General features: G+C 38.1%; 7 protein-coding genes, 1 long non-coding RNA gene and 1 other non-coding gene across 10 annotated transcripts; 4 read left to right on the forward strand and 5 right to left on the reverse strand.

Annotated features, from left to right (window-relative positions):
- Positions 1-1,501: 1,501 nt before the first annotated feature.
- On the reverse strand, positions 1,502-2,438 carry LOC110842965. Its single transcript, XM_022088854.2, has 4 exons — positions 2,298-2,438; positions 2,152-2,229; positions 1,899-2,060; positions 1,502-1,816 (listed from the first exon to the last, which is right to left on the reverse strand). Exons 1-4 carry the CDS (start codon positions 2,334-2,336, stop codon positions 1,646-1,648), a joined length of 450 nt encoding a protein of 149 aa, XP_021944546.1. The 5' UTR covers positions 2,337-2,438; the 3' UTR covers positions 1,502-1,645.
- On the reverse strand, positions 2,410-4,944 carry LOC110842961 (probable Dol-P-Man:Man(7)GlcNAc(2)-PP-Dol alpha-1,6-mannosyltransferase). Its single transcript, XM_022088851.2, has 7 exons — positions 4,662-4,944; positions 4,414-4,602; positions 4,211-4,340; positions 3,795-4,122; positions 3,569-3,713; positions 3,042-3,487; positions 2,410-2,957 (listed from the first exon to the last, which is right to left on the reverse strand). The coding sequence occupies exons 2-7, from the start codon at positions 4,591-4,593 to the stop codon at positions 2,663-2,665; spliced, it is 1,524 nt and encodes a 507-aa protein (XP_021944543.1). The 5' UTR covers positions 4,594-4,602; positions 4,662-4,944; the 3' UTR covers positions 2,410-2,662.
- Position 4,945: 1 nt separating this feature from the next.
- LOC110842962 (thymidylate kinase) lies at positions 4,946-6,299 on the forward strand. The gene is made up of 5 exons (XM_022088852.2): positions 4,946-5,215; positions 5,329-5,437; positions 5,520-5,607; positions 5,674-5,874; positions 5,956-6,299. Exons 1-5 carry the CDS (start codon positions 5,065-5,067, stop codon positions 6,148-6,150), a joined length of 744 nt encoding a protein of 247 aa, XP_021944544.1. The 5' UTR covers positions 4,946-5,064; the 3' UTR covers positions 6,151-6,299.
- Positions 6,300-6,442: 143 nt separating this feature from the next.
- LOC110842963 lies at positions 6,443-7,497 on the forward strand. Its single transcript, XM_022088853.2, has 3 exons — positions 6,443-6,755; positions 6,830-6,928; positions 7,023-7,497. The coding sequence occupies exons 1-3, from the start codon at positions 6,680-6,682 to the stop codon at positions 7,385-7,387; spliced, it is 540 nt and encodes a 179-aa protein (XP_021944545.1). The 5' UTR covers positions 6,443-6,679; the 3' UTR covers positions 7,388-7,497.
- Positions 6,667-9,196, reverse strand: LOC110842966. Of its 2 annotated transcripts, none has more exons than XR_004833957.1 (2): positions 8,420-9,196; positions 6,667-8,321 (listed from the first exon to the last, which is right to left on the reverse strand). It is a non-coding gene; the product is annotated as an uncharacterized LOC110842966 (long non-coding RNA). The 2 variants fall into 2 exon arrangements; XR_004833956.1 differs by having other exon boundaries at positions 8,388-9,196.
- A 1,872-nt stretch (positions 9,197-11,068) lies between these two features.
- LOC110842841 (electrogenic sodium bicarbonate cotransporter 1) lies at positions 11,069-22,760 on the forward strand. The gene is made up of 18 exons (XM_022088674.2): positions 11,069-11,410; positions 14,088-14,304; positions 14,366-14,468; positions 14,571-14,653; positions 14,715-14,794; positions 17,631-17,745; positions 17,827-18,018; positions 18,098-18,213; positions 18,297-18,408; positions 18,511-18,662; positions 18,730-18,895; positions 18,972-19,154; positions 19,235-19,429; positions 19,557-19,787; positions 19,877-20,374; positions 21,942-22,020; positions 22,164-22,251; positions 22,341-22,760. Exons 1-18 carry the CDS (start codon positions 11,262-11,264, stop codon positions 22,372-22,374), a joined length of 2,793 nt encoding a protein of 930 aa, XP_021944366.1. The 5' UTR covers positions 11,069-11,261; the 3' UTR covers positions 22,375-22,760.
- On the reverse strand, positions 22,754-23,806 carry LOC110842843 (NTF2-related export protein). The gene is made up of 4 exons (XM_022088675.2): positions 23,609-23,806; positions 23,389-23,475; positions 23,153-23,297; positions 22,754-23,079 (listed from the first exon to the last, which is right to left on the reverse strand). Exons 1-4 carry the CDS (start codon positions 23,657-23,659, stop codon positions 22,898-22,900), a joined length of 465 nt encoding a protein of 154 aa, XP_021944367.1. The 5' UTR covers positions 23,660-23,806; the 3' UTR covers positions 22,754-22,897.
- A 253-nt stretch (positions 23,807-24,059) lies between these two features.
- Positions 24,060-24,200, forward strand: LOC118434718. Its single transcript, XR_004834199.1, has one exon. It is a non-coding gene; the product is annotated as a U4 spliceosomal RNA (small nuclear RNA).
- Positions 24,201-24,377: 177 nt separating this feature from the next.
- Positions 24,378-26,909, reverse strand: LOC110843300 (ras and EF-hand domain-containing protein homolog). The gene is made up of 9 exons (XM_022089260.2): positions 26,354-26,909; positions 25,943-26,274; positions 25,718-25,878; positions 25,403-25,642; positions 25,243-25,314; positions 25,112-25,180; positions 24,965-25,020; positions 24,697-24,884; positions 24,378-24,544 (listed from the first exon to the last, which is right to left on the reverse strand). Exons 1-9 carry the CDS (start codon positions 26,852-26,854, stop codon positions 24,451-24,453), a joined length of 1,713 nt encoding a protein of 570 aa, XP_021944952.2. The 5' UTR covers positions 26,855-26,909; the 3' UTR covers positions 24,378-24,450.
- Positions 26,910-27,144: the final 235 nt, after the last annotated feature.

Raw genomic sequence — 27,144 nt, forward strand, 5'->3', positions numbered from 1 at the left:
TTTCATTGTCTTTTGATGCTAATTGGAGTCAATTGGATCACCGGCTGGTTATAATGAGGGTACCACATTATTGTGCGGGTAACATTATTATGTATTCGTTATTCGCCTGCCTAATGCTTATACATAGGATCGCATGCCCCTAATTGCCCCTAACTCAAGTAATTGCTCCTCCTGCCTGTCAACTACACCCACCAAACCAACCAACCTTACCTACCTGTCTGCTTACCTTTATTGACCACAATTAGTTTACTGCTACACATTATATTTCACAACAATATGTAATATGTCATTATGCCTGTCATCAGCCAACTCCACAGACACACAGCACAAGTGCAATTGTTGTTCTTGCTCTCTCAGATCTGGGAAAGATTGGATATCATTATCATATACACGCAAACATTTCTCATAAACAAATTGGGCAAAGATAACAATAGGGATTCTTTATCCCATGCATCGCAATTAGTAACAAAGAGGACAACAATAAAATAATGGTACTTGGTTGAATGAAAACCATTCTACTCAAAAGGTTGTAAATACAATTGGGGAAAAATTTTGAAATATCCTGAATTTTAGCTGTAGTATGTGCTCTAATTGAAATAATTGTGCAGTGTCATCTCATTCAGAGAAGAGGAGGAGGTTGTAATTTAGCCCAAAGGACTTCCTGCGGTCTGATGATTTCTCGGTTGTCTTCACCTCCCTAAAAGCGAGCATGATAATGATGGGCACTTCCTTTTCTTTAGTTTTTTTGGTGTGACTTACCAATATCAACTACAAAGGAATTCTTACCAAGCCAGCATGTATTTTATTACAGCATGTGTATGTATATATGTACAAGAGCCGAACTAAACTGCATGCTGCTGGAGATGATGGCGATAATTTTGTAATTGGAGGTGTTAAAGCAATAATTGAACGAGGAAAAAAATACAAAAAAATGACTGACAAGGCTGAGAAGGGAAGTTGAATCCAGTTTGAAAAATTGAAGAATAATAATTGCGCAAGTAATACCTGCTTTGTTCAATTCTACTTAACTTTAAAGCAGATTTACAGGTAAAATTGGCAAGGAATGTGTACAGAAAGTATTATATACTAAGGATAAGTACTTGTGTTTGTTGAATATCAGAATGATTTACAATTCAATTATTAAGGGAATAAAGATTGCATTAGAAGGTTCCTAATATGGCGTTAAGAAAACCCGACAAAGATGCCATAAAAGGGTGGAAATAGACAATGGATGCTAAGTGAGTATAATAATGTACATGATTTTATGACCCTGTTAAATCATATCAAAAGACAAACAAGTTGTGGTTTTATTTTCTGTAAATGAAAAAAGACTCAAGTTAAGAGATGATGAGAGATCAAATTAAAAAAAGTTGTATAAGATGAAACATGAGTCTGAGAGGTCCATGAGTTTTTCGACAACTTCATCTTGAGAGAAATGCCTAGATAGTTTTTCCCAGGTTTGTTGACGTGTGCAAGTAAATTCAGGCTATGCAATTAATTCTTCACTAGATTCACTACGAATTTTTATCAAGTGCAAGGTTTATTTTACATTATTTGTTAGTAAAAGACTTAAATAAAAATATGTAACGTTTGCTGGTATGGGTCCGTGGAAGTCCAGTTGCTTATGGTTGGTGATCACTGATTATCAGTGTTTCTTAGACCGAGACTTATTCTTGAAACAAGGAGCCTTTTTATTGGGTTTTTTGTTGTAGTTCTTTTTTGCTTCCTGCAAAAAAGGTTTTACATTGGCCATAGAGTCGCATTCTGATAAAGCATCCAGAAATTCATCACATGGAAGTTTGTCCAAATTCTTGTCCTGTATAAACCATAATTTGTAGGTGTTCACTTTGTGTGTGTAAGTTTTACACATCATTTGATATGAAACTATGTATGAATACCTTGACTTGTCCAGCACAATCTGTAATGGAGACACCAGCAAGTCCCATAACAAGTCCAGAACTGGAATGACCCAGCGTACCTACTAAAGCAGATAACGTCCCTAATGTTCCTCCAATCTCGTTGTTAACGTCCAGCGGTGACGACCCAACGCTGGCACGTTTCTAGAAAATATTGAATACAAATTAGGGTCATCTTGAAATTGATGGTAAGATTGCGAGCAAGATAAAAGTATATAGAAATAAATTTCCGAACTGCAAGTGCAATTTTTATGGGACCATTGTCGGCTTCCATGATTCTTTTTGGCCAAGCTGTAACTGGACTTGTGAATATCTAGAAAAATGTACAATATTCGTCAGTAGATAAATAGCATTTCCTAAAAAACAAGATAAATAATTTACCACGAAAAGCAGAGAAATAACCCCAGTGATCGATTTCATCGTTTAATGGATGGCTTTAATCCAAAAATTTGAGTAAGTGTGTACTGTAGAAAATTTATTTGATGAAGTCGAGTTTTTGGAGTTGGACATCGAGCTTTTATTCTTAACATTTGGACAACTTAATTAGTAACTAAATTCACAATAACAGTAAATCATGTAGTCAATCAATATCACATGCATTGCAATTAATCTGTATAAACTAAATTGTGGAGGATAACCTTCAACAATAGAATAAAATAAGTATAACAAAATAAACTTGGCAGAAAAATTGCATATTTAACATTTAAGTCACAAATTATCTAATTCGTGTAAACTATAATTATATACTACAGTATCACGGTTCCATCAGGACTTTTATGGTGTCCGGAAAATCCCTTCCTTCTTAACACTAGAACCATCGGTTCGGACTTGATGTGCACTGGAGGAACTCGTTTAAGAGAAAAATCTATGCCGACAAAACCGTCCTGAGAAACCAGAATATCGTGCGTTTTGAAATAGACAAGTCTATTTTCCACCGTATCTTCTCCTACTAGCAAATGACTAAATGTTTGAAGCTCCTTTCCTCCACGTGGATGACCTTCAGTCTTGTTGTAAATCCAATTGTTGTGCAGTTCCAAAAACCTGCATCATTATTAATTTTGAAAAAATTTAGTTTACATCTTTGCTAATTCTTGAAATGCCATTTAATGATTTTCAACCACCCACCTTGAAACGCCCGTTTGTGCAGAATGGACATCGATGTGTATGTTTAAATTTGTAAAGGAATCTTCCAATCGATGCATTGCCAAAAGTGCATTTCCTCCTGGGTAATTCTTACTAGAGACAATTAGAAATCCTGTCGAGAGCACTCCATTCAGCACAATCATAAAAATTATTCCCACTGCGAGTAATGCCCGAAAAAAACTTTTGCCACGATTCTTCCACAATGTATCGCAAGCAGCTGCAGCAGCCACGTTCAAAAGTGGAAAAATATAAATGATGAATCTTAGCTCCTTATGTGGGAGGAAAGAAAACAGGAAGACGAAACCGAGGGCGGCAGCAACAAGTATGCGGACTCTTGGATTCCACCAAAGTCCTAGAGGTACGAGGACCAAAGAGCTTGTCATGGCACGGGGCAGAGCCGAGTAAAAGTACCACAAGAATGGTTGAGTCTAGATGAAGGCGACGAATAGATCAGAAGATGTTCTCAAAGTTAGGCTACACACATTTATTAATAAGTATCAGACACTTACACCCCACTTATGACTCTGATTCAACACTGTGTTAAACCAAAATACTTGACCTTCAGGCCACAAAAGTCTCCTCCAAAATATCGAGTCGACTCCTACCGTTAGAGCAATGCAGAACAATCCACTGGGCACAGAGTATTTGATGGTCCTATGAAAAATATTAAATTGTACAAACTTCTCAACTTGAACAACTTTGCACTAGTTGATTCAATAATTTCATAATACTTACTTCCATAAAGAAATTCTTCTGTAAATCAGTTCCATAAGCAGCAATAATCCAAACAACATTGCCAACTCGGCCCGAAATACAATGATGTCGAATGCAGAGATAAATATAAATTTTGCATGTTTTCCTTCCATCCAATAATGGAATGCGAGAAGGGCTCCCGGTAGTGCAAAAATGTTGGGCAGTGGTCGTCCTAAGTAAAACATGAAATGAAACTGGGACGCAGTCACGATCACCAGCCAAATTCCAAGTGATTTCCCAAACACGTTGGAAATTGTTTTCCGATAAGGTTGGAATGCACGAATCACCAACTCGCTTAGACAGATGCGTACTACAAAAGAAGTTATACATAGATAATTGTGAAGATTGATACCAATTCACACAAATTGCAAAAGTGTAATATTTTGTATCTTTAATACCAATGATTTGCGCAATGTATTTGGAGAACCAGAACTGTGATAAGTACACAAAAGGCCCAGAAATGAAAGAAACGACCAGTGGACCTATAAACGTCCGTGGAACAACTCCAGGAAATTCGAGATGGTCATACTGCAACAAATTAAGCAAATATTGTATACAATGTGTAAAAAGTTTTAATCTGCAATCCAAATCTAAATCATACCAGTTGGAGGTTTTCCCTGTGAAAGAGGATATCGTGGATGGCTTGGAGATTGAAACTTTCTTCGACCTTTGTGAGGGGGCAGACGCAAATGTGGACGAGGGAGACGAGGCGCAAAATTATTTCGACCGATATCCCCTCATTCACTTCCGGTTTCTTCACACTGACGCCTCCGCCACCCATCCTGTTAACCTGGAGAGAGGACGCTTTAATAAACAGACAATTAACAAAAATAAACTTTGTGGACTTACTTTTACCGTTCCTCCAGCTGGGAGTCTCCGACGAGAAACCTACACCGCAATGAATTGATAGTCTGCCATAGTCAATCTGCTATATTCTTTGTAATACTAATCCTAAATCTAATCTAATTAAACTTATTGCAGGTTAACCAGAACTCAATAATTTAAATGATTACAATTTTTCTGAACACGAAAATATTGTGGAAATGTCAAGTTTTGGTGGCTGTTTCGTGAATATCAGTATCACTTTTCCTCACTAATATTTTTGTAAGCGATAGGCGGCCGAGCGGTTGCACAGCACAATGTCTTTGTGAGATTTCGTAAACAGTAGTCGAGATCATTTGTGGAACGCAAATTAACAATTCCTCGTTAGTTTTAACCACAAATTGTGATTATTTTAAAATCGTGTATAACTATGCCCGGAATGAGTATCAGTTCGGTGACCAAGAGGGGCGCATTAATTGTTTTAGAGGGTTGCGACAAGGCGGGCAAGTCCACCCACTCCAAGCTGCTCATTGACGCCCTTAATGCGGCCGGAAAGGTGGCACACCTCATTAATTTTCCAGGTATGGTATGGCGGCTGATGTGTATTCGTGTTACATTTGTGTGATTCGTTTGCAATCGCTAGATAATTACATTTAGTTAATGCTTTAAATTTGCTCTGTTCGTTTGTGCCCAGATCGAACTACCGAGATCGGGAAGATGCTAGATGCTTATCTGAGATGTCAAAAGGAAGTTAAGGATGAGTCAATTCATCTCCTTTTCTCTGCAAATAGATGGGAACTTTTGTAAGTAATGAAATGAATGGTTTATTATAAAAAAATATTTAAGCTCACAGAATAATTAATTCCTAAATATTATTATTATTAGACCAAAGATACAGAGACTTCTTCTTGCTGGTGAATCAGTAGTTCTTGATCGATATGCTTTCTCTGGGGTAGCTTTCTCAGTGGCGAAGGTAGTAAACTTACCTGAATAATGATATGAGATGGTCGTATTGCATGCCCTAATTATTTGTTAATAGGGTACACTTGATCTGAATTGGTGCATGAGTCCAGACGTGGGCCTTCTGCAACCGGACCAAGTCATATTTCTCAATTTATCAGAAACAGAGGCTGCCGCTCGTGGCGACTTTGGGAGGGAGAGATATGAACAGACCGATTTTCAGAAGAAGGTCAAACAAGTATTTTTTGAATTGAAAGACAAGGATGACTCTTACTGGACGGTAAGTAATTAATTCATTACGAAAAATAACAAACTTATTTTTTAATGTGTCTAACTAACGTTACTTTATGTGAAACTTTAGGTTGTGGAAACAAATCGAAATAAAGAAGATGTTCATCAGGAAATTTTACAGCTTGCGATGAGCACCATTAAAATTAGCGAAAATAAGCCAATACTTCCATTGTGGGGGAACATTTTTAACAGTTCTTCTACAAAAGGGTCGAGTCAAAATAAGGGCGAAACCAAAAAGATTCCCGCAGTGCACACAACAGTTTAATTTTTGGTATAGTATACATGTACATGTATATTATTGTGTATGTATACGTAAGTATATGCTATATAAGATATTCAATCTGTAATGTATAAATGTATCAATAAGCTAATTGATTTGTACCTACTAAATAATTAAATAATGTAACTTGTCAATTTATGAATATATGCATGAATGCATGGAATTCTACTCCCAATTGAAATCTGGATGATATGCATAACAAACACTTAAAAAAATTAAATTATAGCATTCACCACTAGCATTTGCAATCCATAGGGGAGTACAGATGTCCGTACTTTATTACCAGTGATATTCATCCATACTTAAATTCAATTAAGTGGCTAGTTATGCCTAATTTAGGGTGAGCATGCATTCATGTACCATAAATATACATATGTACATATGTCGCAACAGAATAGATGAGATGAATCGTACTTACTAACAGAAATATGCGTAAGGGTGTGCCAAACCTTTACAATCATATATTTCTTGCGCTTTTCGTCTCGAACTGATCATAATTAATTGTATTTAAAATATGAAGTTTATTCAGCCATCTGCGGTTTTACTAGTTACAATTATAATTCTGCCCTTATTCTACAACTCCGCTGAAGGTAATAATACACCAGATGTGCAATCTTATTAAATTTCATTTACGTACTAATTGTTATACCACTTACAATTCCAGCACTTCAATGTTACAAGTCAGCCTGCTGGGGAGATGAATGTTTCGGATTTGAGGATAGACGTGATCATCTTGTGGATCAATGCCCAAGCGATGCTCAAGGTATATGTTGTATGGATATCACGAGTTACAAAAACCTTAAACCTTTCATAAATCCCTACACATTCTAAATGCGTGCAATTTGCTCTCTGTTCAGGATGCCTTTTTAGTTTCGGAACCGTGAGCCCGGACACGGCATTGCTCATCAAGGGTCACGTGGACGGCTGGGGGAAGCCGCTTCGTCGTGAGACTCGGTCCTGTTGGGTACCCTCAGCAACAAAGGGTGGGGTTGTGCCTCGGGGGGAACTGGACAAGTGCACTCCCACCACAATGCAACACTGGTTTCCAAAAGAGGGACAAATGGTTTATGTCAATTCACTCGAGTGCATCTGCTCCAGCAGCAACTTGTGTAATGGAAAAATTATGTCCAGGAACAACTCGTCCAGGATAAAGCTATTCAATTACATCCTGATAATTACCACTACGGCATCACTCTATTTTCCTCCTAGATTAGTTCAGTAGTATATGAAATGATAAGATCGTTTGATATAGTGCAATTATAAAATAGCACACGTGTGCTGTCATGTATGTATTTCACAGGAAATAAACTGCTGTATTTTATATCCATTATAGACACGTTACACGCGTCACAAACTGCATGCTTTCAATCCCCCTAAAAATGTTAATTGGTCACGACATTGTTTCTAGAAACGGGAATCATAGCATAAGTATTATACACATGTCAGTTCCTTGGATCTCATACAGCATACGTGACATTTTTTGTCCTAATCTACAACATCATTATCAGTTGTTGGTAGGAGCTTATCATCACAGTTGAAAGAAGGGTAATTAAGCTTAAAACAAACTCACCTTCCTCTCTTCCGTTAAAATATAGCGTCTTTTGTAATCCATATAGTTCATCATTAAAATCCAGTTTTCTTTATCTTCGTTCTTCTACAATTTGTACAAATTTCATACAAAAATAATACAGATTGCGTAATCGTTTGTTTCATTTTAGTAAAGAAAACATAAAATTAAAGTTATAGTCACTGTAAATTCTGGAGTTGGTAGTTTCATGCATCTGGAGCATGAGTATGAGTACAATATAATTTTGTGAAAATGTTAAACGGGAGGCTAGATACCCACTGATTGTTAATTGAGATTATTAAAATTAGCGCATGGCTGTGTCACTGTGCAGAGTTTGCAGGTGTATGGTTTCCAAATAGTATTAAAGTTTTAGAGATAATTTTTGGTGGTGCCTGTGTTTTTCCATCCTCTCCAAGTTCAATGTCGCGTCGTCTCCTAAATGAGAAATATCCGGACACTTTCGAGGCTGCACTACTAGCGGTCACCCAATCATTCATTCGTCCAAATTTGCAGATTAATTAAATCTCATTGAAGTAGTCACAGGCTGGAAAGCTATATTTAAGTCGCACCAGGCTGGACGTCCCATGTTCTAGAATATGAAATGAGTAAGCGTAAGTACATATCTATGTATCGGAATTACGTAATCGTAATGTACTTTGTTCCTCCTATTGAATTATAGAGAATTACTTCAGTGATGCAGCCGCGTACAAAGTGCATATCATGAATGTATGAATATGCTAGTTGCGCACGACGTTCGCACTTTCCTGACTTACACGAACCACCATTTGATTGATGCGGTGGATGAATAATTGGTCTGGGTGCCATAAATCTAGAAGGTTTATCTCAAGTTATTATTAGGATTAGGTGCTGCGGACAATTTGATTGGTGCATGAGGAGGGTTGAACCGTGCAGCTTTCCATACCTTCATAAATCTGCACGTGGCACAGAACAGATTGGCGATGCAGTGATGCATGCAGAAATTATGAATGACTTCATAATTTTCCAAATATGATCCAACTAGTGCAATCATTGATGATATAATTTGGATGACTGAGTATTTTAGAGTCAGACCAATCAAATCGGTAGTGAATGGGAAAATAGTTCTATTTTAAAGTAGTCGTGTAATATATGCATTTACATTGGATAATCTTCATCAGCCGACAGACTCGTGTTCATTCATAGTATATTTAATTGGTTTGAACTATAGGCTTATTGGCGTCAATGTGAATTTTTGTTTATTTTGGTTATACCATCGTCATTAGAAAATCCTCTGGAAGAAGTAGGTACGTGTAAAGACCACGACGCCATGATTAAGCTTAGGCCATTGGCTGAGGTCAAAGGTTCACGTAATGAGGTAGCTAAAAGTGAAATGTCAAAATGTCAACCTTCCTGTTCTTCCCAATTGAATAATATTCAGACACTGCTTAATTACTAGTGGGCGACTAAAGAAGGGTGTGACGTTATCTGGCTGGGTAATAAAATTCTTTGTACAGCGCGATATAAACTATCGAGGGTTTTATAATAAAATTGTCGGGATTTCCCAAAGGACGAAAGAAGGATTTCACAAAATCCGTCGTCGTAACTGACCTTCCTGGATTTAAACTTTATTAATAAATATGAACCAAATGTGCATGTACATACGTAGATACATGCATTGTCTGATTCATATTCATACATACGCAGGTATTTGTATCTAAATATGTCGGCATTGTTAACTTTTTTAAAGTTGGCAAATATTTGTGTCTCCCATCTACGTACTTGGTTTTTTGATAGCTTCGTAAAGTGAATCCAGTTCATTCCGAACTCCGCCAATTGACTACACATCGTATGGTGTCTAAATATATGTATGAGTTACACAATCTGCAACAGTCGTGAGCAAAATGCAAGCATGACAATTAATTGTTTCTTTTTTTTATTGTCCATCCATTACGCGCCTATAAATACATACCAGACTAAACTAGAGTTAACTGCCTAGCAAAAAATTTTCCAGAAAAAGAGGTTTGTTGCTTTTTTGCCTATAAAGTGACATGTGGATCTTGGTATCTTTAGACATTTACAATACCTACCTTATTATAATACGTAACTATTTTTTATACTATGTAGTTGTATGTAGGTAATCCTTGGATGAGGAGGCCGTTGATCTGATTGTGCATGATCATCCCCGCATACATACATAGCGTCGTTGTTTTACATATTTAATCCGTCGTGTCACCACCATCATATACTTGATAACTTTGTGCTCAATCTTAATTTTTTGTCATGAGCCATATTGTTCCGCGTCTGTACTGATTGAAATGCATCATTTTAACGAGATAAAACCATAACTGCCTCAAAACAATTAAGTGCATGCGAGTCGTAATAAAATGTTTAATATTATACGATCGTATCGTGCGTTACAAACCGGTTCACATGGGATCAATTGGGCATGACATTAATCGATTATCAACAAATTGAAGCGATACAATATGGTCGAATAACTATTTATTGTTTCATCAGTTTGCATGTTTTACATAATTGCATTTCATGACCTGCGTGGCTCAATGTTACGATCAATTTGTAAAAAAAATTGTAATTTACAACAAAACATTTTCAGAATTAACCAGTGCAAACGAAATTTTTCCAGAATAGGTTTTTCCTTGTTAATAATTGTTTTGTTTTTGTTTTGTCTCTGGAAAATTGCTCGGAACAAGGAGTCAAAAATAAAAGTTCATTCGTATTTTTGTCTTCTTGATTGTTGTGTCGTTATCGTGTGTCTGGTGTCACACATCACAAGTTATTTATGTGGAAAGGAAGCTCGATCGTAGGAGAACACTCTTTCGGTCTCACACGAATTTAGCATTATTATGCTTATGAACCACGAAGGATGATGAGTAATGAACGTCTGGAATAAAACAGTTATTAATTCTGCTTCAGATCACACTCTTGCACTTGCTCTACCACCAACCAACCCACGATTCCATGGGGGATGAAAACTATACAATAGCATTCACAGAAATGCTTATGCAAAGTATTGCAATCCTGTATGCCGAAAGATGATAAGTAGCTGACTGACTGACACTGATGAGATCAAGTGCATACATACATTATGTATATGTAAAATGCGCTGGAGCAGCTACTTTTGTGGATAGACACACCATTCTCGTGAAGACTTTGACGTATAATTATTTCTGCCAAATAAATGCACAACAATTTGTTGATCACGAAACATGTGGGTGAAGATTGGTTGTGAATTGTGTGTAATTTTATGACGGTGTGATATCCCACCCCGAGGATGCTCATCATCTCATCATGATGGGAATAATGTGGGTCACCCATATCCTTCAATTAATTGGTGGTAGTAGTAGTATTCGTAGTACTGGCGATAGTACTTGTGCCTCAACCAATAATTTCAATTGTGGAACACTTGAACTTCAAATCAGTCTCGGAGTTGATCGTGGCGACTGATCATCTTTTGCGACCGAAGGGGCAACAGTGATCCCGCACAACTTGTGACAAAAGTAACTAAACCTAACAAGGGAAAGTACCAAGCATGCCCAACTCCACGTGGGATGTTTCCGGTGGGGAAGACACTTTGGGATGGCAGCCCGAGCTTCCCCCAGAGGCTGGCTACCCCCTCTTCATCGAAATGGCTCAGTTCAACTCGGACGGAAGGAAGGAGGAGTGGAGGGAATCGGCGAGGTCAGTTTTCATTTAACACACATTGTCTCATTTTTAACTACTTTTCAGTATTTTTAGGATTTTCTATCACTAAAAGTTTATCAGAGAAAAACTTTATAAACTCTCAGAAAAATTAGAACGCAGTAGGTAAACAAGTTCCATAAATATGGATTCATTCATGAAATTCTCATGCATTAAAGCAACATGAAAGCACTGTTTGTATGTATGTACCATAAATGAAACACTTGCAGAGTTTTTTTCAATAATTACATCCTGGCTTACACACAGAGTCAAGGCTTGTTTAATTTAGTTTGTGATAGTTTTGATTTTTCTTCCTAATAAATTTGAAGTAAAAATAAATAACCTTGCCAAATTGAGGAGACAAATAATTTATGCGTTGCATAATGAATGAATTTTTTACTATGCATAATATAACAGTGTGCAAAAAATATTGAAAAAAAGTTTCACATGTTTGCATGCCTAATTTGAATGTATTTAAAAAAGTAAAACTTGGTCCGACCGGGGAGTTATTAAAATCCAGTCAGGGTGAATGTGTAATTGTCTCGTCGGTTGTCGGTGTGTGACGTTCAACAAAATCATAAACCTTGCACAATTACACATTATTGTCGGAATTTAACTAAATAAATATATTAAAGTTTCACCTTTGCTTTATGTAAATGTTTAATATATACATACATGCGTTTAATGTGTATAACGAGCTCATTAATAATTGACACTATAACTTTCGGTAAGCTTAAACTAGGCTTAATTTTATGGTTTTTCATATTGAAGATAAGATAGTCATAAAAATTTGAGAGTTACTTGAACACAACATAACATAAAATGTCATTGGGATCACCTAACATGTAGTCTGTTCCCACAAGGTTATACACTTCCATGTGTATAATAATTATTTGAACCATCGCCCATAAAATTTCACGACAAACTTTGGAAAAAAGTGTGGGGCAGCAAATGTATGTCAGGATGTAAATTATTTAAATATGTGTGTTCAATTTTGCGAAAGAAATGGCATAAAATTTAAACTCACAAATCACGCAAAATATTACTACGTGTGTGCAAATACGTTGTGACCTTAAGCCCCTCAAGTTAAGCGGAATACGAACGAATACCTGTCTTGCTCCAAGCTTAAATATTTTCCTATTCAAAGATTGCGATGAAGCATGCTTGCGATTCATGTAAACTGTCCGTAATTGTGGTCAATCATGTGAATTAGCTGTCAACTCGATTCATCATTAAAATCATGGATGGTCAGTGATTTTGTCATCTATGTTTTGTGCAGATTGAGCTTATACTCATTGTTATTGATAATGCATCTCCCCATCCACAAGTTATATTGATGTTGCCGTTGGAATTACGTTAAAAACATGTTCTATATGTTATTGAGGTGGTGGATTTTGTTATCATGACATGACTTGGCTTCAAGTTGACAAACAACACATACTTATCACGAAGGAATTGACAGAGTTGAACAGAGATTTCCACACTTAAATCAGCACATTTATTTACATACCTACTCTCAGACTTTTGTCACCAATATGTATTGAAGTTTACGAATGTTGACACCTGACATTCCAATACTTTGTCAATGATAATCACTATTATTTATATAATGCGACAACATAAACTCTTCAATGGACTTGTTGCCACTGAAATGTGCGTGGTTGATTACTGACTCTCGAACAGAAGCAATTTCACAAGAAAAATAATAAGTTATGTAACGTAACACGCTGGAAAATTCCTGTACACATTTCATGCGTAATCCTATTTTCATATTTCTTATTATTATTGTGAAAGCTGGAATATTTTGATCCAATAATTTGATACAATCTTTTTTGGGGTTTCATGATGACAAATTTAAATTTTGAGAGAACCAGCAGTAGTTTTTGTTTGTTAAAATATTCATTCTTATGTAAAAATGTAAACTATTTCTGGTTACGTGCAACAGCATAATTTAGTAAATTGGTTTGATCAACTAACTAACCCAACTGTAATAATCTTACCCAAGCATATCCATGCAGAAGTTAGATATCAGTGGCAAAGTCCCCACTGCGAGTCATATGCACACTGAACGCCGAACCAATAATGTACTTATCAAGGCAAATTAAGCATGCTTATCATGATACGAATAGGTCTGTCGGCATTTTTTTTACTCCATGGCATATGTGCTGTGCGAGAATAAATCCCTCCTTGCATTCAGCAGGCAGGATCTGATTTATGCAGTGTTGAATTTAATTGTACAAGTTTATTACAATATTTGCCCAACTTAACCTGTCACTCTTCCATTCATTGTTACTTTGTTTGATAGTCATTTGGAAGGAGTCAGGGCCGTTTTGCAGATCACAGTTAGTGTGAATGAGAAATATTTACAAGTGTGATGCATGAGATTTCAATTTGTGCTCCAGGATGTCGAGAATAAATGCAATAAATGTTTTTGTTAAATATCCATCTGCTGATGATTTAAATTCAGACATACGCTGATGATGAATGACACATTATTATGCAAAATCTTAGAAATTCCAGGATTTTCAACTACAATGAAATAATAGACCTTAAATAAGCCACCCACTACACGCCATTATAGGCCATAGATATAAATATATCTGCATATTTAGACACGTACATGTGACTTTTGATTGAGCGTTTGTATGTAATTATCGTTTAATTTTGTAAACAAAAGATGGGTGAAATTCGAAGAGGACATTGAGGAGGCGATGCGCTGGAGTAAACCTTATGTCCCGTCGATCCAACTCAGCGCTTTGTATGAGCTTCGTCGCATCCTGGAGGGGGCAGAAGTCCAGCTTCAATTCAACTGCAATAGCGAAGAACGAGCATGTCGACTCCTCGTGGACACGTGGGCGTCAAATGGCGTCATCCAGGAGTCGGAGAGGGCAAAAGTAAAATCAAATCAAAGTAGATTAATAATTTGAAATAAATAACATAAAATTCATGAATCAGGTCCTCCAAACCCTGCTCCGACCTCATGTTCATCTCTACGAGACGGCCACTTCCATCATCCCGACATTATTTAGGAAGAAGAAGCCCCCACTTGAGAGGAAATGTTAGTGGTCAATAATTACATAATATTTCCAAGAGAAAACATATCTATTTGCTTATGTATATTTAGTATAATTATTAAACGGGCAATTTAATTTACTTGCAGCATCTTCCAGTGCAACTGAATTTTTGCGAAGGAACAGCATCTCTTCGGTCGTGTATCGTCAACCCACCAAAGAAGATAAAGAGGTTTGCAACATTTTGCATTTAAACATTCCAAATGTATAATAATTGTTTGTATTTTTACTAGAAAAATGTTCAATTTCTGCGAAAAATACCAGCCAATGCGGAATGTGCAAATATCATGGTGGGTCAAATCCAACTACTTACGTAAGTATACACATAACCAAATATGTAATACAAATCTCTGGCACAGAGCATATATATTAACGATACATATATACTATATAAGAACGACATAAACAAAATAAGAACGACATAAACAAAAAAATAATTCGTGGGTGAAACATGACATAATTTATTGATAAAAACGGTACCAAAGTAATACTAATACATTCAGGTTCTGATTCAAATTAAAAATTATAAAGAGATTAACGATTAAAAGTGAACAAAGAAATGTTACAACATTCTACCACACAAATTGAGGTTTACCATTAACTATTGGGATACCATTCCCCTCTCTCCTCACTATAATTGTACAACCGGTTTTAAATTGGAAAAGTCGTCTAAATACATTATAATCAAATACTAAATCATAGTGGGTAAGCTGTTCAGTCATGGGTCGCATTGGGTGTCCTTTAAAGTCTTGTTCAAGAATAATCCCCAACAGCGTAGCCAAAATCCCCATGAATTCTGCATGACGGGTGCGGGTCTCAGTCTCCTCAGGGTCGTGTTCTTCAGGGTCAAGAATGTCCTGGTAGAGCATCACGACGCTATGGAGATGTCCGGCGAGTGGCATGTGGGGAAGGGCGTTCCCTTTGCTTGCACCAGATGCAAGGACACCCCCGATCTTTGAAAGTAATATCCCGTCCTTCACTGCCCCATTTCCATCATCTCCTTGATAAGTGTGATCTTGGTTCTTAATGACATGAGCTGGGAACATGTGATCGTGTGCGAGTTGGTTAGTAGCTGGGATCACAATAAATTTGAAACCATTTGTCTCAAGTATCTTCCGAACTTCATTCCAATTTGCATCTTTGAAGGTGATCTGACTCATTCTAAGTCGAATTTTTGAAAGAGTGGAATTACGGAAGGCGTTGTTGTGGAGGAAGGTCATGATGCAAGTTGCGACCTATGCAAAAGAAACATTTTATTTATTAATTACAACTAGTCAATAATATGCAAACGAGATGTTGTCAAGTTGAGAATAGGTTACTTACGGCAAAAGTGTTGAATTTCTCCAGAGATAGCGTGGTGGCAAAACTCCATGGCATGTCAATCACGAAACGATAGGTGGGATGTTGTTCAATGTAGTTGGTGATGGTTTTGTAGCCAATGGTCATTCTGACAAGTCTGATGTAGTCATTGATGATGTCATCATCATATGGAGTCATACGAAGGATTGGATGTAGGAGGACGATGTTGGGGTTGACATTATTGGCGTCCCTCAGCAGTAAAACTTCACGAAGTTTGGTCGAATCCTCGCGACAATACCCAATCACTCTATCCTGTAAAATATACGCATTATCATAAAAATAACATTTGGAAAAGTTAAGTTAAATAATTTAAATCATTACCACAGCTTGTAACCAACAATTTGCAACAGTGCACATTTTTTGGGAAACGTGCCAGCTGAAAATAAAGTCCTTTTGAACACTGTACATCAAGGCTTTCACCTCGTCACCTTGCCACTTGATCCAAATGTTGTTGTTGTCCCCGTTTCGAATGAGGGTGGTGCGAGGGGTTCCAAGTCCCAAAGTGTGGGTACCACGAACAGGAAGTGACTCCATCAATTCCACGAATTCCTCACTTTCGCCCAACTTGGCATCCGTCTCACCCGGCTCGTCGCCCCATCGCAAGTGGGTCTTGATAGCATCAAAGACGTACTTCAGCGTCCCCTTGGGAGGGTGCCACATTTCAACTTCTGCTGGTGGGGGTGGAGGTGGAACTGGAACAAGTGGTGGTGGAGGAGGATTAGCTAAAATAATGCACAAGATAATCCATTACATATTTATCAAATTTATTGCGTCAGTCGTCATCCTCATAAATAATGCATAATATCGATGATTGAGAGTTTTATTACCCATTGGTTCCACTCTCTGAAGTGATCCGTCCCCATGTTGCATAAAAATAGCAAACGTGACGGGCGCTCCAACCATGTGCGGAAGTGGTGTTGTGGGGATGTATTCCATGACGCGATCCCCGTACGTCAAAATGAGTCGCGGTGGTGGCGGAGATGGAGATGGGGGTGCGTCAAAAATATATTCCTCCCCCTCCTCCTCGTCCGCAGAGTGTTGTGTGGAATGAGGGGAGAGTTGGTCTTCATCCACTTGACCCGCAGAGTGGTGTTCGGGGTCAGAGGTGGGCTCCGAGTCAGAATTTGAGTGGTCGGTGTCATTGGAATGGGCCGAGTCTTCATCATCATTCATGTGATCAGAGTGGGGGTGGGCTTGTCCGTGTTCAGAATCCGAGTCGTCACCATCATTCGTGCTTTCCATGGGAGAGTGGTCGGTATCGGGGGCAGATTCCGAGTCGTCATCATACGTGTAGGACACCTTCTTTCGCTTCCTCAAACTCCTACCACCTAAAAAAACAATAAATTCAAGGTAATTAATAATAGTAATATTTAATATGCTGTGTCGTGGGGGTGGGGTGAAATAAGAGGGTAGAAAACTTACGCCCTTCCGTGTTTTGGTGGTCGGTGTCAGGGGAAGAATCCGAGTCGTCAACAACACTCGCGGGTTCCATTTGGGGGTGGTCGGTGTCAGGGGGATTCCGAGTTGTTTTCCGAGAAGGTCGTTTTTTGGGTGGGGCCATCTTTGCGCCCTGATAAGGACTTCAACAAAGAGGTAAACAGTGGTGGAAAGTGTGGAAGGTTTGAGAGGTGGAGGAGAGAGGAAGAAAAACACGTGAAACTCGCTGGCAGTGCAGACGAGTTGTGTGAGAACTTCTCCATTTTTCTTCCTTGATGGCAAAGGGACGCCAAACTTTCGTTATCAGTAACCCACATGTATTAAAAATGCTATGTTTTTTCTCTCGAGATTAGTGGATTGAAACAACCGGTGGCTGCATTTTTAAAGCTGAAGGACGCCACAATCCTCGGAAATTTAACGGAGGTTCCCCTTCCCACAAGATTTGTATTTGTGCTTCTTGCACCTCACGTTAGTTCAGAACCGGATTAAATACTACAATTTATAATTATTTGAACGTTAGGAATAAGTCAATGTATTTTATTCCTTCAGGGCACCAATATAATGGAAATTGGCCGTGCTGTTGGAACCCTTTTGACCGACCCAGGTTTTAAGGAATTGGCTTATAAAGCTGAAACTAAAGAGCGCATTCTTCAAGGAATTGACCTGTTTTTGAATACGACATCCATTCTTCCACCAGCGACATGGGACGCGTCTATTAGACTGGAACCCCCGAGCGTAGCGGTACGTACATACTCGAGGGCTTATGCAGTGTAAAAGTATGGTTATCAACACGTAAAATAATTGCATTGACGTCTTATAGGCTGGTGGTGGTCATGGAGCAAGCAGTCATGGAGGTGACGAAGAAGATAACGGGTTGACAAGAACTGGTCGTATATTTGGAGGTTTCTTCCAAGACATTAAGCGCAAGGTTCCATGGTTCGTGGAAAAATATTCACTTTCAGTACAACTTATTACGACAAAGATCTGCATATGCACAAGTGTTAATTTCAATTCCACAGGTACTGGTCCGATTTTAAGGATGCCTTATCCCTACAAGTCTTGGCTACTTGGATGTTTCTATACTTTGCTTGTCTCACTCCCCAAATCACCTTTGGAGGCTTGATGGGTCTTGTAAGTAATAAATTACGTGATGTTGAATTACATATAATCTAAAAATGAAGTAAGCCGTAAAAGATAACCAAAATTAATTAATCTTATCCTAATGTGGTTCAGGCAACACATAATGCAATGGGTACAATGGAAACGATGGTAGCTGGCTGTGTTTGTGGAATAGGATTCGCCCTTTTTGCTGGACAACCGCTAACAATTTTGGGCAGTACAGGACCTGTACTTGTGTTTGAGAAGATTCTCGTCCATTTCTCAGAGTAAAATAAATGAAAGAAAAAATAAAATAAAAATGTGCAAATACTTGATGATAATTATCGTGTGCAGATCAAACGGACTCAACTACCTCGAGTTTAGATTATGGGTTGGACTTTGGATTGCTCTTATCCTGATGATCCTCGTGGCCACAGATGCGTCCGCGTTGGTATCATACATTACGAGATTTACAGAGGATAATTTTGCAACCCTTATTGCTTGCATCTTCATGGTGGAGGTATGCACATTCTGCTATAGATATGTATACTAATTTGTTTGTTCTTAAAACTGACATCAAATTGACTTCAATCCAGGCACTCAAGAATGTCATGCTAATTCGTCACGTGAAGCATGGTCCACCCATCACAAGGGGGCTAAATGATTCCGCACTTGAATTCATGAACAACAGCCCCAACGGCGTCAGCTCTAATGCAATGCGTGATTTTGATGATGGTCAAAATCAGACAGCTTGGAACTTTGATTACGATGTTTATCAGGTTAGGCAATAGTTTTTTATACTTTGGAAACATTAAGTTAAAACGAAGTATTAATTGACCTGGTTAAATGAATCTATTAGGACACCACGCCCAACATTAACTTACTCGAAGCCCTTCAGACCGAGACGTCTCAATCAATCTTCTTAATGTCACTTCTCCTCTTCATTGGAACTTTCTTCGTGTCCTATATGCTCAAAGAATTTCGAATGTCTCCATTCTTTCCTACATGGTTTCGCTACATTGTGTCTGATTTTGCAGTAATCTTGGCTATTGCGGTAAATACTTATATGCATAAATATAGCGCTGCTGTGTATCTTTTCAAATGCATAAATTGTATAAAATGCTCATGTTTAATTCATTATATAGGTTAGTATTGTTATATGTAAATTTTTTACTTGATAGGCAATGACATTTGTGGATTTTAAATCTGGCATTCCAACCCCGAAACTGACTGTGCCGGAAAAATTTGCACCCACGTCGAGTGAGCGTGGCTGGTTTATTCCACCATTTGGGAAGAATCCATTTTGGAGTCTTTTTGCAGCATCAATTCCTGCATTGTTGGCGACAATTCTAATTTTTATGGATCAACAGATCACGGCTGTCATTGTGAATCGAAAAGATCATAAGCTAAAGGTGTGTGTTAAAAAAACACTGTACTTGCATATGTATTCAGATTACGTAAGTATAAACTTGTGAAATATGATTTTTTTACCGTTTAACAGAAAGGATGCGGGTATCACTTGGACCTTTTCGTGCTCGCAATTCTCATCACGGTTGGTTCACTCTTTGGCCTCCCTTGGTTCGTCGCAGCTACAGTGGAAAGTTTGACCAATGTCAGTTCTTTAAAAATGGAATCCGAATCGGCTGCTCCAGGAGAAAAGCCAATCTTTTTGGGAGTACGGGAACAACGAGTGTCCAATTTGCTGGTCTTTATCACGGTTGGGTTGTCCGTATTACTGACGCCTGTCCTGCGCCACGTCCCAATGCCCGTTCTCTACGGCGTCTTCCTATACATGGGATTCTCTGCCTTGATGAGAATGGAACTCTTCCAACGAATTTTGCTCATGTTCATGCCTCTTAAATACCAACCAGACCATGGGTACTTGCGGGTTGTGCCCTTAATGAGGGTGCACTTATTCACCATGATCCAACTACTGTGCTTGGTTTTGTTGTGGATCATCAAAAGTCTGAAACAGACTGCAATTCTCTTTCCCCTTATGGTAAATCATGGTATAAAATTTCGCAAAAGTAATCAATATCTACATACAGTGGGTTGTCAAAAGTGATGGTGGTCTATTTTGCGCTCGGTACCGCGTGAGATATTCTTGCCCAGGGATATGGACTAATTCTATTCGCATGTTTTATAGCCCTACAAATGTAGAAGAAAATACATCAAACGAGTTTCGAAATCTGACCCCATTCGGGGGAAACTGAGAAAAAACTTCAAAAATGGTATACAAAATTGTGTCAAAAGTATTGGTGGTGGTTTATTTTTTGTATCTACAGGTCTCACACCTCGGAATTACCAGTCGTAACGTTAGTATAACCTCTGGGAAATTCAGAATATAATCATGAAGAAGTTATATACTTGCGCGGTGGTCAGCAGCGCAAAACAAGCCCGAACTAAGGTCACCGCATATCACCAAGGCAGAAAAATTACTTATTATAGGAAGTACAACCCTTTTTTGAAAGCCCTAGGGGGCAGAAAAATTACAACACAATATACGCTGAACAGATTCATTCTGATAATATTGAAATTAAGGTCCCCCACTTTATTTGGGTACATGCACTCCACCCCATCACTAAATCTGGTCGAGATAAAGATAAGATTAATTTCCCAACATGCTGGTTAGCAAAATAAGAAAAATTGCCTCTAGTGTATCTCACAGTTTCTTTCAAGCAATCGGTTCTCAGTGGTTCAACTGATTTTTTACAAACATATTAAGGTCCACGGATTCTAAAAAAGCAGAATTTGTTCTCATCCGATCACAGGATCTCGTCCCGATCATTTTTCATCCCACTAGCGTGTTCCCTTCGCCACTTATATTTTATCGACACATCCATCTTGCTATGTGTATCTTTATAAACCGGCTTCTTTCAATGAAAATTTGTTTCGGGTAGACTAAAACACACAATAACCTGCAAAATTATGTCATCAAATATGATCTGGATTTTTTTTTGTGACCCCTGAAACCTTCCTTAAACTGTGGTCTTTACCCCAATAAGTAATTTTTCTGCCTTGGTGATATGCGGTGACCTTAGTTCGGGCTTGTTTTGCGCTGCTGACCACCGCGCAAGTATATAACTTCTTCATGATTATATTCTGAATTTCCCAGAGGTTAAATGAGGTCGAAAGGTAAAGATTTTGCGGTCCAACCCCCCTCTCACGCGAGCTGTTGATAAATTTTTCTCAGCAATGGTCAACTCACTTATTTTGGCCATTTTAAATAAATTTATAGCGCAATGAACATAAGAGAGTACTATACTAACGTTACGACTGGTAATTCAGACGTGTGAGGCCTGTAGGTACAAAAAATAAACCACCACCAATACTTTTGCCATAATTTTTTATTCTGTTTTTGAAGTTTTTTCTCAGTTTCCCCCGAACGGGGTCGGATTTAGAAACTCTGTTTGATGTATTTTCTTCTACATTTGTAGGGCTATAAAACAGGCCAATAGGATTAGTCCATGGTTATCCCTGGGCAAGAATATCTCACGCGGTACCGAGCGCAAAACAGACCACCATCACTTTTGACAACCCACTGTAACTCTATAATTTTTTCTCAGTTGGTGGTAATGATGGTTGTCCGTAAACTCCTTGATTACCTTTTCACCCAAACTGAGCTGTTGGCCTTAGATGATGCTTGTAAGTATCGAATATAAAAATTCTAAAAATTTTTCAACTGATTCGTCTTTGAAATCATGAATCCAGCATATCTTCAAGACTGCATACTTCATACCATTTGTTTATTAAATACCTAAATACTATTATAATTATGCAAATCACAGTACCAGGAGCAGGACATACAAAAGATGAGAAGACACAATATGCAGAAGTTATACGCAAGAGTGATGCTAATACAGAACTCAACGGATGGTAATAATTGTTATTATAATCAAAATTTATTTATAAATTATTTATTTAACTTGTGATAAACGTGTAATATTGATGATGATTTTTTGCAGCAAATACAAATCCGTTGCGAATGATGATGTATAGCAGTTTATAAAACGCTGATGCATACAACATCTTCACTTGTTAACCAACCGTGGTGCCTTTATAGTAATTAATAACTTTTCTATTAAATTTAAATTACCTTTGTTATTATGCGATTTTAAACAAATTGCAAATGTCTATGCAAAATTTATTTATTTTGCATGAGAATATATAACACACTTTTATTTATCCCAAACCTATATTAACCTATGACTTAACTTTAAAATTGTTCTATTCAGAGATACTAAATCAACTTTATGTAATATAAATATGTAAATATGATCATTATAATAAGAAAAAATACTAACAAATGTATACTACATGCCAAATTAAAGTAAATGCTTTCAAATTATTATTATACCAAAATAAATACCAACCGAACTTGTAAATTATTCTAGCACCTGGCCATTTTTATTTCATATTTATTATAACAGTTATAAAATTAGATAGATCAGTCTGGCTTACAATTCAAAATTATAAAACAAAAATTAACACTTTGAGTAATAAATGCATATGCAGTTCAGAACTACAATGCATTGGCATGGGTAGGATGAACTTGAGTACGGAACACATCCGAAGCGATTTTCCACTTATCCGTATGTGCTGTGATAACGAAGGTCTGTGAAAAGTTGCGGTTGCCAACCCCACTCACGCGATAGCTGCCACCAGTCGTTATCATGAACGTCTTTTGGTCACCGACAGCTTCCCCTGAAATGAAATCATCATATAAATACAAGTTTATATCACAAAGGAGAAAATTTCATTATTCAAAGATATTTACTTGGTAGGGGTTGAGCATCCACTGTAGCTACACTAAAGGTGAGTGAGGGTAGATTCTCATAAAATTTCTTAATCGCGTCAGAAGTTACATACGGATTTCCATCCCATATCAATACTGCACTGTCCAAGTAAAGCTGTGCTACTCTCTGCAAGATGATAATGAAAAATTATAAATACATTTACAACTACTATAAATTAAGATTCTTAATTTAAGAAAGGTATAAGCTAATTGACTACATGAGGTCTCATTTCCAAAGTCTTATAAAATAGACGGTAAAAATCATCAGACGCTTTCCCCGCTTCGTCCACGGCAGCTCGGCGTTCCTGTAAAGACATAAGTCAAATATAAATCGTAATTTGTAATTCATGTTCATTGTGCACTAAAAAAAGAATCAAACAAAATGCACATTTTCGATTCATATTTGGCAAGAGTTGTAAAAATATATGATTTACTCACAGCCGACGTAAAATTTGGGGTCCCAGCGGATGTGGTAACGTTATTGTTCATCTTAATGCTTCACAAGTTTGGTAATTATTTTAACCACTAATAGAACTGTTAAGTTAAAATATTAAATGATAATTATAACTCGAAAATCTCTAAATTTGTGTCGGTTTTCGTCTCACTTGGGTTAGTTTAGAATGGGCTCATGGCTCCCGCCCAATAAAGACGCAGTGTTGAGACTCTCTTAATTGAAGAAATTTCAGAAAAATATTAATTGTCGGGCAGCTACTTTACTAAATTTGTTAGAGATTGCACATAATGTGACATAGTGCACAGTACCATACAGAAAACTTACTGTAGACATTGACCTTGCAGCTGTGGTGCAGAGTTTTACATGCAAAGGTTGGTTTATTTAGTGGCAGGGTGACACGGGGAGGAAGACCGGGGGGACGATGAGACGGATGTTATCTTTGCGCAGTGGCAGTATCCCAGATGATGAGGTTTATACCGAGTCGGGATTATTGCTAGTTGAAAACTTTAACCAATGCCCCGCCTAGTTAGAGTGAAATACCTTTGACTACGGCAATTTTTGGAGACTCGCAAGAGTCAACTAATCAAATCAAAAGAAATTCGGGAGGAGAAACGGTATGCTGCACTTTTACAACATGAGTTTGTAAACGGAGTTTGTTCATGAAACTTTCTCCGTGTATGACATTGGCGAATTGAGACGATTATTTTCCGTTCGGCTGCAACGATGATTTATGCTGCATTTTTTCTTCAATACTTTTTTTTGAGGAACATCAGTTTTATTACAAGTAAATAATGTTAATGAGTTTTATTTTCAAAATAGATGAAATTTACGACGACGAGCAACACCCTTTTTTGGACGGGACCGATTCCAGTAATGTGACAGAGTTTTTTAGTTCCGTATCCTCAATTACACTCATTTCCCTAAACACACGGATACATGAAATGGTTAAATTATGAACTTTCACAATTACTACGTCATCATATTTAGGTATTAATGGTAGTTAGTTAGCATGCTTATATGCAACATGCATATGGGTATAATTTTACATGCACATAAATCCATATAGCGTTACCTTACTAGCAGAACCAAAGAGTTCATCACATTCTCTCCAGATTTTGGGGACGTTTCTAAAAACGAGGCTCCACAGGAAGCAGCCAACTTTGAGCCTTCTTCCCACGGGACACACGCAACTCCTTCGCGGTTTCGAAGATCACTTTTGTTGCCACACAAAATGATGGGCAGACTCCGTCCGGCACCCTCCTACAAATTGTACGGGAATAATAAATAACTGAAGCCATCTTTCATGGACAAATTGCAGTGCAATTTAAATTTATATTCACTTGAATGGAGTGGACCCAATGACGAATGGAGAGAAAGGTGCGTTCACTCGTTACATCTGCAGACCAAAAGTGCATACTTAAATAATTTGTATGGACATTCGCGTTAAGGATTTTATTAATCGGGTCCCCAATGTATAGTAAAATTACCGTATAATAAAAGAACTCCATCCGCCCGTCGAAAGTAACTTTTTGTTAACGAGCGAAATCGCTCCTGACCTGATTCAAAAAATCAAAGTTGAGATTGAAATTATGTGTCACCAACTAATCGTCAGTCATACCTGCGGTATCCCAAATTTGGCAAGCGGCCGCAACGCCGTCCACCTCGACGCTTTTGACCCGAAAGTCAACTCCTTCATAGGGAAAATCAGAAAAATATCACCGTGAAAGTTTTCAGTAGATAACCATAGTCGCAACATGACCTTTGGAATATGTACTTACCAATGGTCGAACTAAGGTTCGGCGTAAAGTGCCCTTGACAAACTCTTTCAATGAACGTGCTCTTCCCGACTGCTGCATCTCCAGCCAAAATCACTTTGAAGGTGCGTTCCAGTTGAGGAGGTGGAGGTGCTGCTGTTGAGATTAGGGTGTTGGACCAAAGTGAACTAGAATATCCCGAACTTGGACTATTAATCTCTTCAGAAGTACGGAGTTCATCCAGCAAAGTTCCCCTTCCGCTATCTGAAGTGTAAAACATATGTAAAAACTTTTTGTCTCGCCCAAAAATTTTCTTATTTCCACTGGATAACATGTTACCCTTGTCGCCTAAATGAGATTCAGCATAAGAACTGGGACCCGACCCTGTCGCACTGGTCACAAAACAGTCATTCGCATCGCACAAGACACGATTAGCCTCATTCAGAGAAGAGAGATGGTCTTGCATGGCCTCAACAGCGTTTCGATGCACTGCTTTCTCCCTGAAACATAATAAATATGAGACACGAAATTCTTATTTTTATTTAAAAAATATGTAAGACTTACGATTTCAATTCCTCGCACAATTCCAAGTAATCATTTCTCTTCAGTACCAACTGACTTTGGAGCACGGCGGCCTTCGTTTGCGCTTCCAGCAGCGAAGATCGTAAGGTTTTGTTTTCAGACTCGAGCCCATTATTATTATTGCCAGCGACACACCCACGATTTTTGCTCTCTTCATTGGACATCCAAGCCTTTTTAAAGCACAAAAGTTGCTCTGATAATTCAGCCAGTTGGGTTTCCATTTCACCTGCGATCTTCCTCCTCTCAGCGTCCACCTGCTTGGCCGCTTCTTCTCGAGCCTCCTGCTTCGCCCGAGCCTCCGTCTTGACGTATTCCTACATCATTCAGTTATCATTCAAACATCGCGAACCGGTCAGTTTGTCTGCGTAAATAATTTGTACGAAAATGCGTTACCATTTCTTCTCCCAATGCTTCCAACTGGGCTGCATGTACTTGAGCTGACCGACGGAAAGAATTTTCCAGACTTCGGTAATCGTCTGTGAGTCGGGTCACATCTGCCATCAGAAGAGAAAGTGATTTGCTCACGGATTCTTCACCAATTCCCAAGCATTCCGACTCCGGAACGATTCCTAACGTCGTGGAGAAATTATTCCAAGCTCCTCTCGCAGAAGCATGTTTGCGTCCCATTTCGTTCAACTGTTCTTCACTCGGAGTTGGCGTTTGTAAACTGCCCCTTCTCGTTCCAGGGTTGAGAAAGTCTCGAAATCCATGAGAAAAATCGGAGAAACTTATTAACCCATCGCCGTCGTTGTCTAGGTCCAGAAATATGGCATCTGCGTCTGATGACGAAATTTGTAACGTGGCGCACAAGCCGCGAAGTTCTTCTCGTCCGATGTGACCTGCGCCGGTAGGGTTACAGAGCTGAAATAACTCCTCGAGACGAGTTTCCATCATAATCAGTCAAGGCGTAATGTTCATAAAGACGTCGAAATAAAAAAAGACAATTCACAAGCTGGAAAAGCGTAAATATTTCACACGAATTGACTAACAACACTTGTGCAAATAAAGCAATCGCATTTGCATATGCACACCAACAACATAACTGAATGAAACTATTGGCATTTCCAAATCGAGAGATTCATCATTGTACACAGGTTTGTTGTTGTGAAATGCATATTTTGCTATTTGACAATGAAGCATGACAAATACATGTTTCTATATTCGAAACAACGACTGCAAATAAT

This window comes from Folsomia candida, unplaced genomic scaffold, assembly GCF_002217175.1.
Source record: "Folsomia candida strain VU population unplaced genomic scaffold, ASM221717v1 Fcan01_Sc002, whole genome shotgun sequence".
NCBI classification, from domain to species: Eukaryota; Metazoa; Arthropoda; class Collembola; order Entomobryomorpha; family Isotomidae; genus Folsomia; species Folsomia candida.

What these genes read in the sequence shown, in the direction of transcription:
- LOC110842965 (XM_022088854.2), bottom strand. Translation starts at nt 2,336, where the DNA reads ATGAAATCGATCACTGGGGTTATTTCTCTGCTTTTCGTG. An exon ending in CCATAAAAATTGCACTTGCA is followed by an intron (nt 2,061 to 2,151) that starts GTTCGGAAATTT and finishes AATATTTTCTAG; the next exon opens with AAACGTGCCAGCGTTGGGTC. An exon ending in ATTGTGCTGGACAAGTCAAG is followed by an intron (nt 1,817 to 1,898) that starts GTATTCATACAT and finishes TGGTTTATACAG; the next exon opens with GACAAGAATTTGGACAAACT.
- LOC110842961 (XM_022088851.2), bottom strand. Translation starts at nt 4,593, where the DNA reads ATGGGTGGCGGAGGCGTCAGTGTGAAGAAACCGGAAGTGAATGAGGGG. An exon ending in ATACATTGCGCAAATCATTG is followed by an intron (nt 4,123 to 4,210) that starts GTATTAAAGATA and finishes CTTCTTTTGTAG; the next exon opens with TACGCATCTGTCTAAGCGAG. An exon ending in GCACAAACGGGCGTTTCAAG is followed by an intron (nt 2,958 to 3,041) that starts GTGGGTGGTTGA and finishes ATAATGATGCAG; the next exon opens with GTTTTTGGAACTGCACAACA.
- LOC110842962 (XM_022088852.2), top strand. Translation starts at nt 5,065, where the DNA reads ATGCCCGGAATGAGTATCAGTTCGGTGACCAAGAGGGGCGCATTAATT. An exon ending in GCAAATAGATGGGAACTTTT is followed by an intron (nt 5,438 to 5,519) that starts GTAAGTAATGAA and finishes TATTATTATTAG; the next exon opens with ACCAAAGATACAGAGACTTC. An exon ending in TAGCTTTCTCAGTGGCGAAG is followed by an intron (nt 5,608 to 5,673) that starts GTAGTAAACTTA and finishes ATTTGTTAATAG; the next exon opens with GGTACACTTGATCTGAATTG.
- LOC110842963 (XM_022088853.2), top strand. Translation starts at nt 6,680, where the DNA reads ATGAAGTTTATTCAGCCATCTGCGGTTTTACTAGTTACAATTATAATT. An exon ending in ATTCTACAACTCCGCTGAAG is followed by an intron (nt 6,756 to 6,829) that starts GTAATAATACAC and finishes TTACAATTCCAG; the next exon opens with CACTTCAATGTTACAAGTCA. An exon ending in ATGCCCAAGCGATGCTCAAG is followed by an intron (nt 6,929 to 7,022) that starts GTATATGTTGTA and finishes CTCTCTGTTCAG; the next exon opens with GATGCCTTTTTAGTTTCGGA.
- LOC110842841 (XM_022088674.2), top strand. Translation starts at nt 11,262, where the DNA reads ATGCCCAACTCCACGTGGGATGTTTCCGGTGGGGAAGACACTTTGGGA. An exon ending in TTGGAGGCTTGATGGGTCTT is followed by an intron (nt 18,409 to 18,510) that starts GTAAGTAATAAA and finishes AATGTGGTTCAG; the next exon opens with GCAACACATAATGCAATGGG. An exon ending in GTTGGCCTTAGATGATGCTT is followed by an intron (nt 22,021 to 22,163) that starts GTAAGTATCGAA and finishes TGCAAATCACAG; the next exon opens with TACCAGGAGCAGGACATACA.
- LOC110842843 (XM_022088675.2), bottom strand. Translation starts at nt 23,659, where the DNA reads ATGAACAATAACGTTACCACATCCGCTGGGACCCCAAATTTTACGTCG. An exon ending in CCCCAAATTTTACGTCGGCT is followed by an intron (nt 23,476 to 23,608) that starts GTGAGTAAATCA and finishes ATGTCTTTACAG; the next exon opens with GAACGCCGAGCTGCCGTGGA. An exon ending in GGATGCTCAACCCCTACCAA is followed by an intron (nt 23,080 to 23,152) that starts GTAAATATCTTT and finishes ATTTCATTTCAG; the next exon opens with GGGAAGCTGTCGGTGACCAA.
- LOC110843300 (XM_022089260.2), bottom strand. Translation starts at nt 26,854, where the DNA reads ATGATGGAAACTCGTCTCGAGGAGTTATTTCAGCTCTGTAACCCTACC. An exon ending in ATCTCATTTAGGCGACAAGG is followed by an intron (nt 25,643 to 25,717) that starts GTAACATGTTAT and finishes TTTACACTTCAG; the next exon opens with ATAGCGGAAGGGGAACTTTG. An exon ending in CCAAATTTGGGATACCGCAG is followed by an intron (nt 25,181 to 25,242) that starts GTATGACTGACG and finishes TTTTTGAATCAG; the next exon opens with GTCAGGAGCGATTTCGCTCG.